Here is a 19,403-nt window from a genome sequence, read left to right as displayed (position 1 = left end):
TTTTTTTTTTAATTTAGAGTAGGAATTTTCCTACATTAAAAAAAAGAAAAAAAAAAAAAAGAAGGAAATAACCATCCTGCTGTCTTTTCAGAAGAAAACCCAGAAACAAAGGAAACGCTCCCCTCACTCAACTTTCTTGGTATTCATTTCTTCAGTTTAGGAAGAATTGTGGGCATAATTTTGGATTTCAGTCACTGTGCAGTCATAACCAGCAGATACTGAGCAAGGAGAGTAAATTTTAGGTAATAATATCAAAGTGCTCTATGTCGACATGGAAACCATCTCTAACTCTCTACTGCAGTTACTAGATAACACTAGTAGAACTCTCAACTTATATGGCTCTTAGCTGCCTGACTTTCCATGGAAATCATGTCCAGCAGTCTCCTTGCCGTGCCTTTCTCTCAACCACTGAGGCCCTACAGCCACAACCCCTCCAACCATTTTATCGTCTATGCTCTGTAGAGTTTCTTCCAAATGAGCTAAATGCTTACTTAAGTCAAAACAAACATAATTTAAGATGCATATATAAAAACTTCCTCATGTTAAAACTGCATGTTTCCTATTACATCTTTTTCATATGCAAAAAAGAGTTAGTTTACAGAAGTCCTCAATTAAATTCCCACTGAAGTTCTGTATCCCAGATCTGTAGCGCTTTCTTTAGAAACATCATCCTTCAGTGGGTTCTCTCTCCGTCTCCCGGGCAAGCAGCACAGCCCTTTAAGGTTGATAAACATGATTGTTTAGCATGTAGCTGTTTTCAAACCATTGGTGTCATCCTTTAACTTCCACTCCTCAAAGGAGTTTGTTTTATGTGGTGTTTTTATTATTCACTTGTTTTTTAACCCAACAAAAGAAAATCAACAGAATACTAATTATACAAACTTAGTCATAGAAACCAAATTTAACAAGACTGCATGGCACTTTATCTTGGAATTGTGTTTTAAAAGCACATATCCCTGCAGCAGATTCAAAGCTAAAAAAAAAAAAAAAAAAAAAAAAAAATTAGAAATCCAAAGAGTTTACATCTAAATGAGGCATATTCTTACATCCCTTTTAGTAATCAGTGGAAAGATTGAACTGATTGGTCCTCTTTAAGTAAAAATACTCAGAAATTGCAAAATGAGAGAAATATTTCAATTTGCAGGGTGATTTGGAGCTATTTTATTTAAAGCAACATAGGCTACATTATACTCAATTGGATATCCAAGAACATTTTGTTATAACGATTGTCTGTGTGTTCATTAAACTGTAAGCTCTGTAAGGGCAGAAGCAGGGCCTGCCTGGCAGCGTGGTACTCTCTTTGCACATGGTATGTGTGCTAAGCATGTGCTGAATGGATGGACCAATGAGCCAAATGGGTCATGCAAAAAATGGAATCCATACTTGATAAGCATGGCAACCATGAGAATATGCTTTGCAGACCTTCAACTACAGGGAGAATAGCAACCAAGGACCCCACCTGCCAGGATCTGAAATCCACCCCCAAGCTTGTGTCAAGGCCGCGCTTCCCATGAGCTGCCCCCGCCAATGGCTGATGATGGCAGAGATGCTAAGGCAGCCCCATTCCTGACCTCAGCCAACTTTGGCTCAAGGACTCCCCAAGGGCGTTGCCAAACCTTTCTTATACTGCACAGCCATGTAGAGGAGACACTTCTAACTTTCCCTCCCTCTTGCCTTCACTTAGGGGCAGAGATGCATAGCTGTCTGATAGCTCTGCCAGCCGTAGTTAGTTCCCTCCCCAATTTTCTTACACAGATGTTTCCTTTAATGAAATCCTCACATGTTTAATCCTTGTTGGCAACTGCTTCTTAAAGAACTGGACTAACCCAGTAAGTAACTTCAAATTGAGCAATTGTCTTTGGAAAATTAATAGTTCCTTTTATAACCATCGTATTGATCTATTTTACTATAAATTAATATACTACATTAAAATATAATATTCTACATAACATTTTACTATAAACTCATATACCACATTAAATTTGTCCATAAATTATTAGTATTCTTTGAGCTATGAACAATTTGAATCTAGCAGTATTCCTTAGTCAAATCCAAACCTTAGGCATAGGCTAAACACATTTTTAGTTATATGATAAGGAGAATGAGTTGATTCAGACTATAATATTCATTGCTGAATTTGAACTTTAATCTTATTTTTTAACAGGAGTCACAGGCATCTGAATAATAAGCAATTCTTGGATAAAAACATTACCATCTTCAATTCCCTACTAATCTCCTCTATTCATTTATAAGAAGGGAAACAAATATTTTTATAGAGAATGTTATTATTCTACTGTTTGATCAATACAATCCTTCTCAAAGAATGCAGATCACTTTCACAATTTTTTTATAATATATTTTACATATTTATACTTGCAAAGAATATTTTCATCAGTAACTCTGGCATCAAACTTGAGGATATTATTTCTTCAAAGATAGGATTTTGTCAATTTTATGCATCGTTGTTAAAATTATCTATCTTGTATTATATATTTTTATGGACATGCCTCATCTCCCCTGCTAGAATGAGGAGCTCTTGATAACAGGAGTTGTTTTATTTTATTTTTTATCACTATTAGCCACAGTTTCTGATATAATAAATGGCACAAGAGCCTACTTAACTAATATGTCTATTGGATATAAGTGAGTGCATGGTCAGCTATGGTTGCACTCATGTCTGGTATTTACTCTTCCAAAGTGCAGCTCTGATTGAGGCTGGGGGACAAGGATCCCTCTGGACAACCAGTTGTACATTCCTCTAACTCTGTGAATAACAAGGATAGTTGAAGGTCAAGGCAGGCTTAATGGAGGGCAGAATAGGGAATTCTGTGACCCTGAAGCTCAGCAAGGTTTTCAAGCAAATGGACTTACAGCAGAGAACCTACTGCCTCATCCTCAGTCATTCCAGGGCTCTTGTCCCTTCCCCAGCCACCTGCACACTGACATCCCCGACAACTGAGCCTCCCAGGGAAGGCAATGGGCCCTGAAGTTAGGGCTACTGGGTTTTTGTTGTTGTTACTGCTTGTTGATCTGTTTAGATTATAAATTCTCTTTAGATTCCTTTGCTATGCCATTTTTATAAATGGAATAAAACCCTCTAATACTATGAAAAAATAATGTCCAGAAATGCCTAAGTTACACATTCAAAGTTAAACAGCCAATTCATAAAAATCAGTGCCTTTATCTATACAGAGGCCTGAAATAGCTATAAATATTTCACAATATTGAATATGAAATAACTATGTATTTTCTTTTTTGTTTTAGCCATTGTTTCTATACATGCGAAGTTAAGGCTAAAACTCATAGTCAAGTGCATAGACTTGAAAGTGCATACTGTCCTGTCTGCTAATAAGACATCAGGGGCCAGAGTTTGAATCCCTTTTAAAGCTACAAAATAAATTAGAATCACCACTTCATGCCAAATGTATTATTGACTATATATGCATCCTAAGAGCAAATAATATGAGTTCCAGTCTTAAATAGTTTAATTTATATAATTAGCACTATGAGACTCACTTGGAATTTTTCAGTTAAGCTGCCAAATAGTTAAATAGAACTTAGCACATATTTTTTATGTGTACTATAATGCACTGGAAGAACATTGCAATTCATGGTATTTCCCTGTTTGTTTGGAAAGAGGAGCACATAAATTTTATTCTCACCATAGTACTTGAAAGCCTATAAATATTTATAAACTTAACCATTAACCTTCTCAAGGGCCAATAGTTGATCATTCACCCATGGGTTTAATCAAACAATCTCAAGATTCTAATATTATGTCTGAGGAATGAAAGGAATGATTAATTGAGGTACAAATAACTGAAAAGGTGAAAATAAAATAAAATAAAATATTCCATTTACTGCCTTGGGCAAAATATTCCAGACTGGTGTCAAATATCAGACCAGGAATGAAAAACAGATTACAAGGAGCAAGCACCTTCCCTCCTCACCGCCTGCCACCACCTAATGTGAAATATCAGTACTATTCATAATTTACTTACTACCAGTATGAAAATTCCTTCTAAAATTCATCCCCCCCTTTCAATTTAGTCCTTGCTGGCAAGTGTAAAAAGTGTGAAAAGAAGGAATGCATGCATATTTTGATATTAAAACAGCATTAGTATGTTTCTATTTCAGTCCTATTACCAAAAGTAATTAGCAAATGTAAATAAGAATCTTAAGATATTTAGATTGGATCCTAGCAAGAGGAACTAGCGATTACAACATCTTGACAAGACAGACAGGACCCAAGCCATACCTGAAGCATATTCACCAACTCGGACAACAGCATGCTTCATTATGCTCGACTGACACATGGCAGGGATCAGTGGGCGACTTCAATCAGTGGAGATGCTGGCTCACCTTGCAGAAAGCACCTACTCACGAATGCATATGCCTCTGAGAAAGTACGGTTTCTACCCTGAGTATCACTCACTCCACAATTAATATAAGGCAAGAAATTTCTTTCGGCATGATGAATGCCTCTTGTGTTTGGAACACGACTCTTCCGATTCATGTTCACGTACCACCATTCAGGGAAAGACTTTCTTCTACTCACCGAAAATCCTGCCCAGTACAAGTGATTTGACTGCACTGAACTCTGTACCTGAGGACAGGTGGACTTGTCTGCTTGCATTCTCGTCGATCTACACAATTGTTACATGCGATGCAAACGTCCAAATTGATGGCAGTTTTGTTGAGAAGACACGAAAGCAAAGGAAGACAAGAGAAAATGGTAAAATAAGCACTTGTTAGGTTGGCCCCAGGCCTAAAAAAAAAAAAAAATGTAAAGGGCCAATTATGAAAGCCAATGTTAATTTTAAACTATTTCTATACTACCTTCAGATACTGCTCCTTTCCACCTTCTATGAAAGAATTTTTTTTGCTTTTTTATGACTTACAGCACTTTATTTTTTCTCATTCTATAAGGAATCAAAATTTGTAAAGCCAACAAAAAGACAGAATAAGCTATTTTTCCTCTCGGTACTTTTACTTACTTTGGGATTTTTACTTGAATCATGCAGCTAAGGAATTTTCCTCTAAATAGAGGTCAAAACATTAACTCTTTTCTTCAAAATAGAGTGTAGTGAATAATTCCACTTTCTCTGCTATAACTCAAATTGTTTTTTAAAATTTATTCTGCTATTATAATCATCATTTCCAGTGTTGGAATTTGCTGTGTTTTTATCCATCTGATGTAAACTGGTTTCAATTCTACCAGTAATATGCTATCGTAAATTAGACAGCATTTCCCTACCAAACAAAGACAAACAAATGAGAAAACCTTGGCATTTTAAGTAGTAAAATAATTAATAGTATCTTGGACAGAGTCTTACGACTTAAAAAAAAAGAAAGAAATCAACCACATTTGATTGTTTGTCTATGATTTATGGAAGAAAGAGTATTGGAAAAATGCCTTTGTTTATTATATCTGTTATCAAATTTTTGCTTTAGACACTACATGATGCCGGGAAGTCAGAATCGTAATCATTGTTGCTGCTGAGTTTACTGTATTACCTCGACAAAGATGACTCCTTCTTGTCTGTTAATCTTTATGTGGTGAAGCTGCCCATCAGCCATGTTTTTAAAATCAAAACTTATGACATCAGGATCTTGAGATCTATTTAGCTTGTACCTGATCTGCAAACTTCCTAACGTGGAAAAAGAAAGTGACAATTTTAGTTAAAATTGTATTTTTTAAAAACTACCTATAAAGACTTGAGTCCTTTTTTTTGTTATTTATTCATCTCTGGTGACAAAATTCACAATAGTTCATTTGGACGTACCCTATCTTCACAATTCCTAGCAGATTCTAAGTGAAACTGCACTATTTTAAAACTCAAGACCAAGTATGTTGCTAATAAGCAATCTTTTCCCTGCAGATCTTTCATTTTTTTATTTCCTAAAAGTCAGTGCAGAGATTAAGTATGTGCAAATCTCTGCACTAGCCTCCAATTTAGGAAAAAAAAATTAAGACAATATATTATGAAAGGCCAGACTATGTGGAATATTGCAATAACATTCTTTTCTATAATTTCATATTTTTAAAATATATCTCCCACTTCTAAAATACAATGGACCAATGGAATTGTTATAAGCAAATGTAGATTTACTAAAGAAGAGATATATTCCCAAATAGTCATGGCCAAAGTGTTTGGAATGAAATTGGGGTGAAATGAATGGTTTTAAGCCAAACTCACCATTAGAATTAATACTACTCACTTATTTGCCTGCAGAAATGTCAGTTTACTCCACAGGATACCCTCTAATTTAACAAAGAAAATGCTTAATGTATAAATAAGCTACAAGCTCAGTAGGTACCATGAGGATAAACATCCTTATTGAACATTATTATTTTTATTCTGACATTCCGTGTCTCGAGACTTAACTAATTTATAATTATATATTCACATATTAATATGTTTGTTTATTTTTCTCACACAAATAGAGAATTTATTTCTAAAATCTTTATATTTAATAGGGCTATTGGGAAGAAAAAATAACAGTGAGGTTTGCTGTGACAAAGTTTCTGTAGCATACACACTTCCTAATCCACATGCCATGAATCCTCATGGAAGTACAAGCATTTCCCACGACAATTTTACTGTCTGTAGTCAGCACCAACAGGTTATCTTAAAGAAATTTTCTTATACTTAGTGCTGGTTTACTAACACCCCCTCAGTACTTCTCTACTTTGCTTTGAAGGAAATATTTGCACTATAACTAGGCACCTTATTTATAAATAAACTACAAACTGACTTTGATTACTTACATGGAGTAATAAAGAGCATCTATCCATAATAAAATATAACAAATAATTTATATTAATAATAAAAAATTCACATCAATACTCAAAATTATCACAATAAAGGTATAACAACATCTTAATAATTTCAATAGTATTTTAGATAAAACATATAGGCTAGTACTGAATAAAACACTTTTTTATTTAAAGGCACACACACTATTTTTTGTTGTTGCTTGTGCTTTGAGAAGCAAGAGCATGGGAATGATTCATATTATTACTGAGTTACAATTCTAAGTCAAATTTCTCTCCCTCACCTAAAAGGCACTCACCATTTTTGGCAATAATAACAGAAAGGTATTCTTTATAAAAGGAGCTCATATAAAGCAGTAAGCTTGGTGTTCGTGTTGTCCGGAAACTAAATTTGATCATTTCTCTGCCCAGCTTCATATCACCGTGAAATGAAGCAGCATGGGAGCTGGAGTTTTTACTTAAGGCATAATTTTCTTGAAAATTGTAAATCACAGATGAGCCATATCCAAAATATGCAGAAATCTCTGAAATGACATGCACGCTGTGTTATATTAAAAAGAAAATTAAGTACAAGGGTCTTGATATTTTAAGATGAAAATAATAACAAATCGCAATGATATAAGGAACAAGCCCAAAGCAGAATCTACTAACAGAAAATGAAGAGAGCTCTAATGATGATCCTTGAAATGGATTCATCTTAGAATTACATTAATTAATCATTAGTATAACTTAAAAATTGAAAGCATAATGCTTTCCTCTCTAAGTTCAGGCTTCTTTACCTCTGCTTCCTTACCTTCCATTTTCTTATTTAAATTTTAACTCCAACCTATTGTTATGCAGATAGATACACTAACCTTCCATAGTAGCTAGGAAGGAAGGTTTGAGGGACCATCTCACCTTTCAGGATTGACAGGCAGACTTCCTTTCCTTAATGCTTTCTCATACTTTCTCATACTTACTGTGCACTATAAAAAGAAAGCTAAGTTTTGGGTAGGCATTAGCATTCATTAATGAGAAAGGGAAATAGGTATTTGGTAGCAAGACCCAAAAGACAAAGGATCCAGACTCTGTAACTCATTCTATGAAAGCACAGTGTGTTTTTTGGTAGGAGATTAATTTTCCAAATGTGCAAACACACACACACACACACCACGCGCTTATCAAATACACATGTATAAAAATGAGGAAGTTGGTGGATGAATAATTAATTATTTTAGATCCCTGAACCTCGCTTTTCTCCATTATTCGAAAGGGCCAGCTGTTGAATGCATATATGATGCTTAACGGGTAACACAGCAACATCTTGACAACTTTAGCATCTCAGGTTTTAAAATCATTTTTATTATCTATAATATAATTTTTATCCAATATAATATGCAGATGCAGAGTAACGTTCCTAATTGCACTTAGCAAGATGGACCAGAAATCATTTAGATTCAGAAAATGAAGACTTGCCCTTATGAAGTGGTCACAACCGAATTCTAACTTTAGATGTGAAAAGCTCCCTGGAATGGCACCAGCAGTGCTTCATTATCACAGATTGACTTTAAATTATAACTTATTCCCGATAAAATTTAGAGGACTTGTAAAGTGCATTTTTGCCAACTTTTCGTGAACTAATCCTAAATACTTTCTTTGCAGATCAGGAGCTGCTTCAATTTGGAGCCAGCTTTTGCATTAGCCTCCTTCAGGAAAAGGTTTGATAGCCCAGGGACACTTAAATAAGGTAACTGAATTTAAATTAGATGCCAGCTTTCAAAGCAGAACTATGAAAGCATAACAAATGTTTTATATTCAGAAAACCCTGACCAGAACACTCAATACTATATTCAGTTTCTTCCGTCTTCCATGATGTAGTTCAATGAATGGGACAAGATGAAAAATATTCCACTATTTTACTTCAGGAATCCATATTCAGCATATTATAGAGCAAAATGACTATATTTTATTACACATCAATATTTAACGGAAAAGTTATTTACACTCCTGGCCAAAATATTTGCTTGGTCAAAATGAAACCAAACCAAACAAATGCAAAACACAATGTTTTCTGAATTTCCTTGCATTAGTGAACATCATTACCAAAAATAACAATTACGCCTTTAATGATTTTAAAATAGAGAATGGCCCTGTGGGGCAGATTTCTGACAGCTGTATGGTTAAAGAGCATCAACATGAAATGGAAAAAAGAGATTGGACAGATACCACTTGAAGACATCTAGAGATAACTATTAGAGGATTTATCAGCAGTAGCCAGTTGCTTTTCAAGAATTGAGTCAAATATCTGATATAATAGGATTGACATTAAATAGATACTTTGTAAAAAAAATTCAGAGATGGAAATGCATCTGTTTAAAATTGTTTCCAAGGAAAACAATGCCAGGCGTTTTATTCCCATTGGATGAGTGTTTCTGCTAGGATATCCCACGCCACACTTACCATCGGAGCAGAACGGCCCTGCGTATGCAGAGACGCTGCAATCACAGGAGAAGCCACTGGGCTTTTCTCTGCATTTCCCTCCGTTGTGACATAACTTTCCATAGCTGCTGCAATGTCCTCTACAACCTGGCTGCACACCTGGAGTCACCTTGGCTCGTTCTTCTAGATCCAGGGTCATGCCATTCAACTGCAGGGACCGAATGCATCCCAGAAAGCCCCTCTGCCGGGTGGCCGTTCCACCTAAAAGGGAAATACTGCAAATGGAAACATGTTCCTAGGTGTTTTATTCAGGATTTAAAGACCATACAAAATCGAGGCCTTACAGAGAATGGCAAAAATTGTGGTTTGTAAAAAATTTTATTAGCAAATATAATTTTGGGAACACAATTTGTGACCAAATATTTAAAGACTGCAAAAGGAGTTTAAAAAATTGAAAATTGAATTTGGCAAATATTTGTTTTCTAAAAAGATGTATTAACCTTTAAAATTGGGAAGATTTTTATATCAGTATCTTTATTTTAAAGAGCAAAATAAAGGCCAGACCTTCCTTTTATTCAAAATAACAGTGATAGATATTGATATTTTTATATAAAAACTAATTTCTTTTGCAATTTTAAGTAAGCTTGTATTTATGGCAAGTGTAGTTTGTCCTTCATACGGAAGCCTGGTCTGCGGCTGGTACAGTTCTAATTTAGAGGGAATTATAAAGGAATCCCTGAGTGCTTCTAACTTGACCATGCATTGCCATGGTATTTTGGTTGACAATTTAGTCATCAAAAAGATAAGGACTGAGCTGCAGACTCCTTGCTATTGTCTGGCATTTTTCTCAGCGACTTTTTTCTAAAAGTTAGTCCAGTGCCTATTGTTTTTTGCTTAGAAGAATTCTCAACAAAAAGTCTGGAAAGAGCATTGATGGAGGAAGAAAGAAAGGGCAGTTGGAAGGAGTGAAACCAAGCTGTAAGACCTTACCCAAGTTCTACCTTGATTTTCCCAGTCTCCTCTGAGACCACAGTGGTGTGACCCTTATGAAAAATACATAACAAGTATTTATCGTCAGCCTTGACAAGATTAACAATATTTGGAAGGGATCAGATCCCTTATCCCAAGGTAGAGAAACTCAAACTTTAAGTACAAAAATCACATGGAGAGCTCCTTAGAAATGCTGATCCCAGAATTCGTTCCAAGAAATACTGATTCTTTGGGCTGAAAATGGAGGCTGTGAATCTGAAAGGTCAACAAGCCTCTCAGCTGATTCTTATTCAGATGATCACTTGACCACTGTTTCCTAAGCTCTATCTTCATAGGAATGTAAGGTCCAGGTGAACTTTCACCGAACTTTCTGTCTTGGAATTCCATAAATTAATGCTCAGAACTTAAAGTGGGAAGATAGTGCTCTAATCTAAATAATCTGGGCAGTTCTACTGAGACGTGGTTAGATGGTTGCAGGGCCTCTAAAAAGAAACTTCATTTCTGCACAGATGATGCTGTCTTTTACCACCAAGATCTTGTAACTGCTGTGTACGTATTCTCTCTTCCTAGCCCATATTCGCTCCCGCTGCTTTGACTAGCTTTGGCTAGCTCCTAATCTAGTCTTAATTATTTAGGATCACCTTAGCTTTTCTTTCTTTCTTTCTTTCTTTCTTTCTTTCTTTCTTTCTTTCTTTCTTTCTTTCTTTCTTTCTTTCCTTCCTTTCTTTTCTCTCTCTCTCTCTCTCTCTCTCTCTCTCTCTCTCTCTCAATCCACCCTCTCTCCCTCTCTCCCTCTCCCCTCCCCCACTCCTTCCTTCCTTCCTTCCTTTTTTTTTTTTTTTTGTATTTCAGGACCAAAAATTTGCCAGGAAGACTCTAAGACTCTGAATAAATAGGTCTTTGTCAAAGTCTATCAAGATTTCCATTTTAGTAATTTACCTTGCATATTATCAGTGTGCCTCCACTAGAATACACATTCAGCAAGGACTATTTCAGTCACTGCTGTGTCCCCAGCACACAGAACCTTACCTGACATATAAGAGCTATTCAATAATGACTTAATTAATTCAGTCCTTAATTAAACTGGATTATATCATAGAAGTGGGAGATGAGGGTTTGGTGCTTCAAATGTTGTGGGGGAGAACACGCTCTGCCTCACAGGGGTGTTTGGGTTTCTCAGACGGAGGAGGAAGACAAAACTCAAAGATATTATGAATAAATTAAGTATATATTTCTGGATAAGAAATACCACAAAGAAAAAGACCAGAAGAATTCCCGAAAATTCTCAACTCCTGGGGACTACCACTATTTAAAATCCAGATTTATAGAAATAATGTATTCAAATGGCTTTAGTTTACATAATTTGTGCTTCCTCAATGAAGAACACAAAAGTCTTACAGGTGTGGGTCATATTTTCCATTTATAAATCCAAGTGCAGTTTGAGGGGAGCCAGACATTGCAATTCCAGTTTATGTGGGGATGATAAGGAAAAAGGAGTTGACTTCCTCCCAGAGTTTCAGAAGAGCTGGCAATCTTCTTGTTCAGCTCCTCCTACATTTAATCCATGTCCTTCCAGTTTTTGAAGTCTTCCTCCTCCCCTTATTCTCAGGACTTCACTCCTTTTTCTTCCACATCATAGCTACCACAGATCTTAGCTCCACGCCTCCCTATTCTCCAATTCTCCAAACTCAACTCAATAGGAGCGTGTCTGGGGCTCAGAGTCCAGTGTTCAGCCAGCATTCTTTTGGCATCCTTGGAGTTTTCTTTCCTGGATAAGACCTGCAACCTTGGTATAAACCTTGGGACAGGAACTCCTTGGAGGAGGGCCAGGTGGTATAAAATCCAGATTAGAGGTATGTTCCTGGGATATTACCTTTGCTTTGTGTTATAGAACTTAAAACATTAAATTACATTTATTACGCATTTGTTGCTCTGCAACAGCCACATTCTCTCTTGGTTAGGGGCTTATCTCAGTCTGCCAGTGATACAATAATCACTAAGTAACTTGGGATCTAATGAGTAAATTTGGTCCATTTTCATCTGATCAACTTGAGATTTTTATTTGGGTGTTTGTTTTGTTTTGTTTGGATGATGAAGAACTAGAGATATAGAGAAGTTCAGAGACTGGCCCAAGAGCCCAGCTGAGGAAATATCAGGATAAACACATCTAGTTAGAGGCAGCTGGGATTGGACTCCATCGTTAGCCTTTCATACCAAGGAAGTCCACTTTCTGTCCACCATATTCTTTTGCCACACAAAATACAGTCAAAGAAAAAAACTATTTCATTTTCTTCTTCACCTCAGATCACATTTAGTTTGGACAGCATTTCAGTTCTCCAAGCATTCCCCAACAGCCCTTTGCTCTGTGTTTGACACACTGGATGTACAAAATCATGTGTGATCAATTTTGCTCTCAAAGAACTCACAGTCTGATAATGGATTTAGACAGTGAAACAAATGGTTACCACATAGTATTAATGGGAGAAATAGAAGGAAGAAGGTTAGAGAATGGGGGTAGTACAGCCAAAAAAAAAAAAGTATGAATGTGTTAAATATATGCTTAAATAGTATTTGTAACAGTGAGAAGAAAATCAACATCCAGCTTACAAAAAGAATACCCAGCTTTGTAAATAAGACCTGTTATTTCAGAAATTTTAAAGAGTTAATATTTATCTAATCAGACAGTTTTAACATTTTACGGTTATCAGAAAGCACAGCGTCTAATTAAACATAAATGGTGGTGTCTCATAAGTATTGAAGGTTTACTAATAGTTTATCACTGAGGTATCTCAAGTTAAAACTTTTTATTTTAAAGTATAACTATTCTGGAAAACATGGTTAATGCAAATAGGATCGGGCCTGAGAATTTAACTAAAGATTTCAAAGCTTTTTTAGGGTAAGAGTAAGTCATTAAAATGAGTTGCAATTTGATTAATTGATTCTGGATGTTTCCACTGAGCCATTATGTTTGGAACTGTCTTCCAATTAATTTTCTATCAATTTACCTCCAGACCATATCAGATGTAATGAATTCCAGAACTTCACAAACACTGAAACAAAAGCCTAATCTTTCTATTTAATTGAATGTAGCCGAATCTGTACACTCACATAACAGAATAAAGATATTGCACCTAAATGGTACTAGGGGCTGAGGAGAAACTGACTTAGCCTTTTACCTATTGGCCAATCCTTCTATCACGTTCACTACCTTCAGGAAGTTAGTCTAAGTAGCAGATGCTCTTGTCACGTGGTAGTAGCTGGCTCTTTCCTGCACCAATTTCCACTACTTTTGTGGCAGGAATACCTTTGAGTTGAACTTTAATTTGTTAATGGCAAACTATTCATGTGCTGTACTTCAAAATTACTGAGGACTAATTGGAAAGAACTGCATGATTTGTCCTGGGGCGTAAGGGAAGGAAACAAATGAAGATTCCCAACACTTTTCTATAAAATGCAAAATTACAGAAAGTTGTCTGGCACAGGGTAAGACTCTCCCTGACCATAGCAATGGGGCAGAGTGAGACAACTGACCCCCTGGCCATAAATCAACTTGGGGAAGGAAGGAGAGGGGATAAACAGCCTGGGCCCAGGACCCAGGCCTGGCATGGAGGGGGAAGGCGGTCTGGTCTTCTGCATGGCACGCAGTGGATCTTGAGCCCTGTCCCTTAGTGACATCTTAAGCCATCTTGGGGGTAGACAGCCTGCAGGAATTGCAGCATTAGTAACATAGAGGGTTGTGGCGCTGGAAGCCCAGCCAGACTTGTGCCATGGAATATTCTTCATGGACAAAGCGATGTGAGCCCTGGGAAGAGGAGGACTGTTCTCATGTTTAAAGAACTACCATGGCTGAAAGAAGCATCTGGTGTGAGCAGCAGTGATATAGACAGAAAATCCAGGCACTTTTCTCTGAACCAAATGCAGTGGTGAGAACACACCTCTGCAGTAGTAGCTGCAGGGAAGAGTGGGCCTATTTAGATTCTCAGATGTGTGCTGCCAGCAGCAATCTGGTTTGGCTATGTTGAGGCCTGTTTTAAAGAAATGAACTGTTAGCAGCATTGGTTGTGTTCTTCAGTCTCAAGAGATCCCGTCTGAGATCTGACTTTGGTCAACAGTCATTGAAAAGAACACTGGGGGCTTCTTAGGGTAATTATGAAAATAACACCTCAAAAAAGGGGAAAGAACATAACTGAAACAAATGATACGACTACAGTAAAGAGAAATGCGACCATTATTGTACTGCTCTTTGGTAATGGGAGAACACATACTAAAAAAGAAAATTAAAGCAAAATAAAAATTATTCAAATGAAAGGCTGTTTGACATTCCCTTCTTCTTCCCAAGAGTATATTTTAGCCTATCAAAAATATACTGAAAGGGATAAAAAGAAAAAAAAAATTAATATATTTAATTTAAGAACTTCTAGTCATCAAAGGACACCATTAACAGTATGAAAAAACAGTCCACAGGGAGGTAGGAGACATTTGTAGTAAACTGATCTGACAAGGACTCATTCAAAATATATAAAAATTCTCACAAATTTATTTTTTAAAATGAAGCTATCCCTATAAAAAATGGGCAACAGCTTTGAATAGCCACATTATAAAGGAAGACATCCAAATGGTCAAAAGAGATTTGGCATTATCTCCTAATGCTTAACATATGCATATCCTCTCCTAGCTATACAGCCAACAGAAATACAAACATATGTTCACCAAAAGATCAGTACAAAGATGTATCTGTACAACCCAAATCCCTGAATCTACCCAAATGCCCACTCACGGTAAGTCTTGTGGTTTGAAGCTGCATGTACCCCAGAAAAACACATTCTTAAATCTAATCCATTCCTGTAGATGTAAACCCATTGTAAGTAGGACCTTTTGATAAGGCTACTTCAGTGAAGGCTTGGCCCGTTTCAATCAGAATCGCCTCAATTCTCTTTCTGGAGTCCTCTATACACAATGAAATTCGGACAAATGAGAGAAAACTATGGGAACAAGAAGCTAAAAGCCACGAAATCTGGAAGAGAAGGGAGAGACCAGCAGATGCCACCATGTGCCTTGTCATGTGGCAGAGGAGCCAAGGATCACTGGCAGCTTTCTTCTTTTCAGGAAGAAAGCATTGCCTTGATGATGGCTTGACTTGGACATTTTCTTGAACTCAAACTGGAATGTCCATTCTTTAAGCCAATCCATTTCATGGTATCTGCTTTAAGCAGCCTATAAAACTAAAACAGATTTTGGTGTCAAGAGAGTGGGGTGCTGCTATTGCAGATATCAAAAATGTAGAAACAGCTTTGGACTTGGGTAATGGGTAGAGGCTGGAAGAATTGTGAGACATTTGATAGAAAAGGCTTAATTTGCTTTGGAAAGACTGTTGGTAGAAATATGGATGCCAAAGTTACTTCTGATGAGGCTGTAGATTATTATATTATTGGGAACTGGTGGAGAATTTGGCAAAACTGAGTTCTGAAGTCAGAAGATGGAATGTGAAAGCAATGAGCTTGGATATTTAGCTGAGGAGATTTCCAAGCTAAGTGTGGAAAATGCAGCCTGGTTTCTCCTCGCAGCTTATAGTAAACTGTGAGAGGAAAGGGATAACTGAGAATTGAACTCCTAGGCACAAAGAAACCAGAAATTGAAGGTTTGGGAAATTCTCAGCTTCTGGAAAGCAAGTCCCCAGAAAATAGTGCTCCATGTGAGGGTCAATCATTTCAGCCCAAATCAGGACTGGAGGTGTAGTTATCCAGGAAAGATCTCTGGAAAGTCCCACTGTTTGATGGATTGGACCACTGTGTGCTACATGCAAAACTGACAAGTTTTTTGTGAGATCTGTATGAATAGAACCACTGCCAGCCTGGACTGAAAGGGACAGAAAAGGGACAGATTGAAGGAGAAATCACTTCAAAGGCAGAACCATGGAAGGTGAGATCTGGACTGAAGACATCTTCTTGGGCCAAGAGGGTGGACCCACCCATGTGTGTGGAAAGGGTGAGTCTGCCCTGGCACTTGGAAAGGGTAGATCTTCCACCTGTTGTTCAGGGAAGTGCTACCACTCCAGTTTTCTCAGATGCTTTGAGGATTGTGGAGGGTCTGCTGCCACCCCATTGCTTGACGATGGTGACCTTATGCCCTGGGGATTGCAGAGTCTGACTGTTACCCCAGTACTGAAAGAGGGTGGAACCTTCACCCCAGTGTTTGGGGAGAACATGGACATTGCACAAGCACTTGGAAGGGTGGGGGCAGCCAACTCCATCAGGCCTGGAAAACAAAGCAATGTTCCATAGATGACCCTCAGACCTTGAAATCTAATGGAGCATGCCCTGTAGGGTTTCAATATTGTTTGGGAACCATGACCCCTGTTTGCCTTCCAATTGTTTCCCTATGGAAATGGGGATGTTTATCCCATGCTTGTCCCTCCTTTGTATATTGGAAGCAGATAACCTGTTTTCTGGGTTTCATAGGTCAACAGATGGAGGGGAATTTTGTCTACATCACACCTATATCTGATTTTGATGAGACTTTCTACTAAATATTGTATGTGAAATAGCTTAAGGATTTTGGGATATTGTAATGGAATTAATGTATTTTGCATGTAGAAGGAACATGGCTTTTTGGGATCCAAAGAGTAGAGCGTGGTGGCTTGAAGCAGTATGTACCCGAGAAAAACATGTTCTTAAATCTAATGCATTCTTGTGGATGTAAACCCGTTGTAAGTAGGACCTTTTAATAAAGCTACTTCAGTTATGGTGTGACCCGCTTCAATCAGAATGGGTCTTAATCCTCTTTCTGGAGTCCTCTATGAGAGAATGAAATTCAGACAAAGGAGAGAAAGCCATGGGAGCAAGAAGCTGAAAGCAATGAAACCTGGAAGGGAAGGGAGAGTCCAGCTGATGCCGCCATGTGCCTCCATGTGGCAGAGGAGCCAAGGATCATCAGCAGCAGCTGGTCTTTGGGAAGAAAGCATTGCCATGATGATGCCTTGATTTAGACATTTTCTCAGCCTCAAACTGGCAGCTAATAAATGTCCATGTTCAAGCCAATCCATTTCATGGTATCTGTTTTTAGCAGCCTATGAAATCAAACATTAAGTAAATACATCTTGTACTGGTTCTGTGCCTAAAGGTCCCCAGGTGATCCCAATGTGCAGCTAAGACTGAGAACCACAACCTTAGAGCTTTGATAAGCTTAGAGTTCAAAATTAACCTTTGTGTACGGCATTTAGAAAATTGTTTGCTGTAGATACTTGATAAATATTTGTAGATTTGATCTCATTTGCTGCAAATGACTTCTGACTCTACGTCAGGAGTCCTTGCTTCTCCTTCAGGTTCTACTCCACAAAGTGTTGAAATGGAGTTTGTCACATTTAAAAACCTTCCAGAAAAAGAATGTAGATTGGAAACAAAAATTACAGAGCTGGTTGAATGAAAATCAATTCAAGGCTAATTTAAGAAGCTTCTATGAAAAATGCTGAGTTTACAAACCAAAACAGAAAATCACCTCTGTCACATTTCAGCTTAAGATATGATTGACTCTTTTCTCTCCATCGCTTCTGGGGTTGGAGAATGTTTATGGGTCTATGGTGACAGCAGTGACCCTAGGACATTGAGTTCTATGGTCAAAAGGGCAAGGGTATGCATTTAATATACCCTTTAGCATCCTGTTGCTAAGCTTACTTTTCAAGGTCATAAATAGCACCTCTGAGTGGGTCTATTTAAGATTTGTCACATAAACACACACACATAGCACACGAAAGAGAGAGAGAAAAGGAGAAAGAGAAAGAATGTGGAAAGGTTGGTAAAGACTCAGTGCCAAAATTAAGCACAAGAATGAAGGGCTGCTACTAGAGGTGAATAATTACTTATGAAAATCAGGATGGTGGTTGAGGTTATTGGAAGTGTGTGTGTGTGGAGCGGGGGACAACGCATTGGTGCTAACGGTTTTTAATCCGACTGTTATATTACATTAATCTTAACTTTTTTTTCGTTTATTCATACAAGATTTTTATTCATTCTTTTTTCCTCATTTACTTTGGATGGCATAATGGACAGCATCTGAAGCTTAGTTTAGTTGAAGATAGTTGTTCTGATTATTTGGAACTACAGTGATTTTTTTATAAGCCTCCTATATCACTGTTCTTTGCTGTAGATTAACACTAGCTGAATCTCTGAAACTCGAGTTACCATTTCCTTATTCTTATGTTAATTGTCACATATAACTGTTGTCCAGCTGAGTCACTTTTTTACTGTGCTTTCTATTTCCTTTTCAGTGATTCTGATCAGAAAGTAAAACAACAGCCTTGCCTCAGAGTTTCACTCTGAGATGAGAACACCCTTTATGTTTGGTCCTTAGTGGAGAGAGTGAAGCAAGCAACAAAGAAAATGCATTGGATTCTTTCAAGTTTTCTCATTCCAGTAGCCACTTCGGAGAGATCACCAAAACCATCACTTTCAAAAGGTGTAATGTCAATAAAAGATCATCAACACAGGCATGGAAGAACTGTGAGATGGAGATTAGAATTTAAATCAATATTAACTTATATTTAGATATTCATAACCTTTTATTCATAGGTAAAAGTGTTAAAGATGGTATTTCAGACATATTTCCATATGGTATTAAAATCCCTAATGTTTCATATTTGTAGTACAGTAAAACAACTTTATTTGGGTGTTGAAATACTCCACAATAGTTTGTTTGTATATTTCCTGCTAGGCTTCTGTTTTAGCCCTCACACTCAATCTCTCATCTCTCCTAGCTGTCTCTTCTTCCTTGAATACCTGAAGTTCGTGCCCACTACTTTGAGCATGTAGAATTCACTTTCTTCAGGAGTCCCAGAGTTCCCGCTTCTGCCTCAGCTGGTCTCTGCTCAAATGTTATGGTCCTCAGAGAGGACCTCCCTGATCACCCTACTAGAAGTAGAAGCCCCCCACCCAAATCACTCCCATACCCCTCACTCTGTGTTTTAAATCATAGCATTTATGCCTATCTGTAAATGCATTATATGTGCGTGTGTATACACTTACATATGCACATTTATAAACATGTATACTTTTTTTGTTTGTTTGTTTACTTATTTATTGGCTCTCACTTGTCTCTGCCACTGAAATGTATGCTCAGGAAGGCAGGGATCATTTTTGTCTTAGTAAGTGCTGCATTAAATTAGCTATACTTAGGACTTTGTACTAGTTTTTCACCCTGCTTTGCTCTAATTCAGTGTTATTTT

At 37.3% G+C, this 19,403-nt stretch overlaps 1 protein-coding gene across 6 annotated transcripts in view; it reads right to left on the bottom strand.

The window, feature by feature from the left end:
- The window catches only part of CNTNAP4 (contactin associated protein family member 4), a 293,265-nt gene that overhangs the window by 14,632 nt on the left and 259,230 nt on the right, over positions 1–19,403 (bottom strand). For 5 of the 6 annotated variants that reach the window (XM_037815806.1, XM_037815808.1, XM_037815811.1 and 2 more), the window contains 4 exons: positions 9,218–9,457; positions 7,078–7,302; positions 5,518–5,651; positions 4,559–4,646 (listed from right to left, as the gene is read on the bottom strand). In XM_037815806.1, coding sequence (XP_037671734.1) covers positions 4,559–4,646; positions 5,518–5,651; positions 7,078–7,302; positions 9,218–9,457 — 687 coding nt within the window. The remainder of the gene's footprint in view (positions 1–4,558; positions 4,647–5,517; positions 5,652–7,077; positions 7,303–9,217; positions 9,458–19,403) is intronic. The other variant, XM_037815809.1, reaches the window with a different exon arrangement.

This window comes from Choloepus didactylus, chromosome 22 (genome assembly GCF_015220235.1).
Source record: "Choloepus didactylus isolate mChoDid1 chromosome 22, mChoDid1.pri, whole genome shotgun sequence".
Lineage (NCBI taxonomy): Eukaryota > Metazoa > Chordata > Mammalia > Pilosa > Megalonychidae > Choloepus > Choloepus didactylus.
The sequence above is the reverse complement of the archived record's forward strand: the minus strand, read 5'-3'. Positions and strand labels throughout refer to the sequence as shown.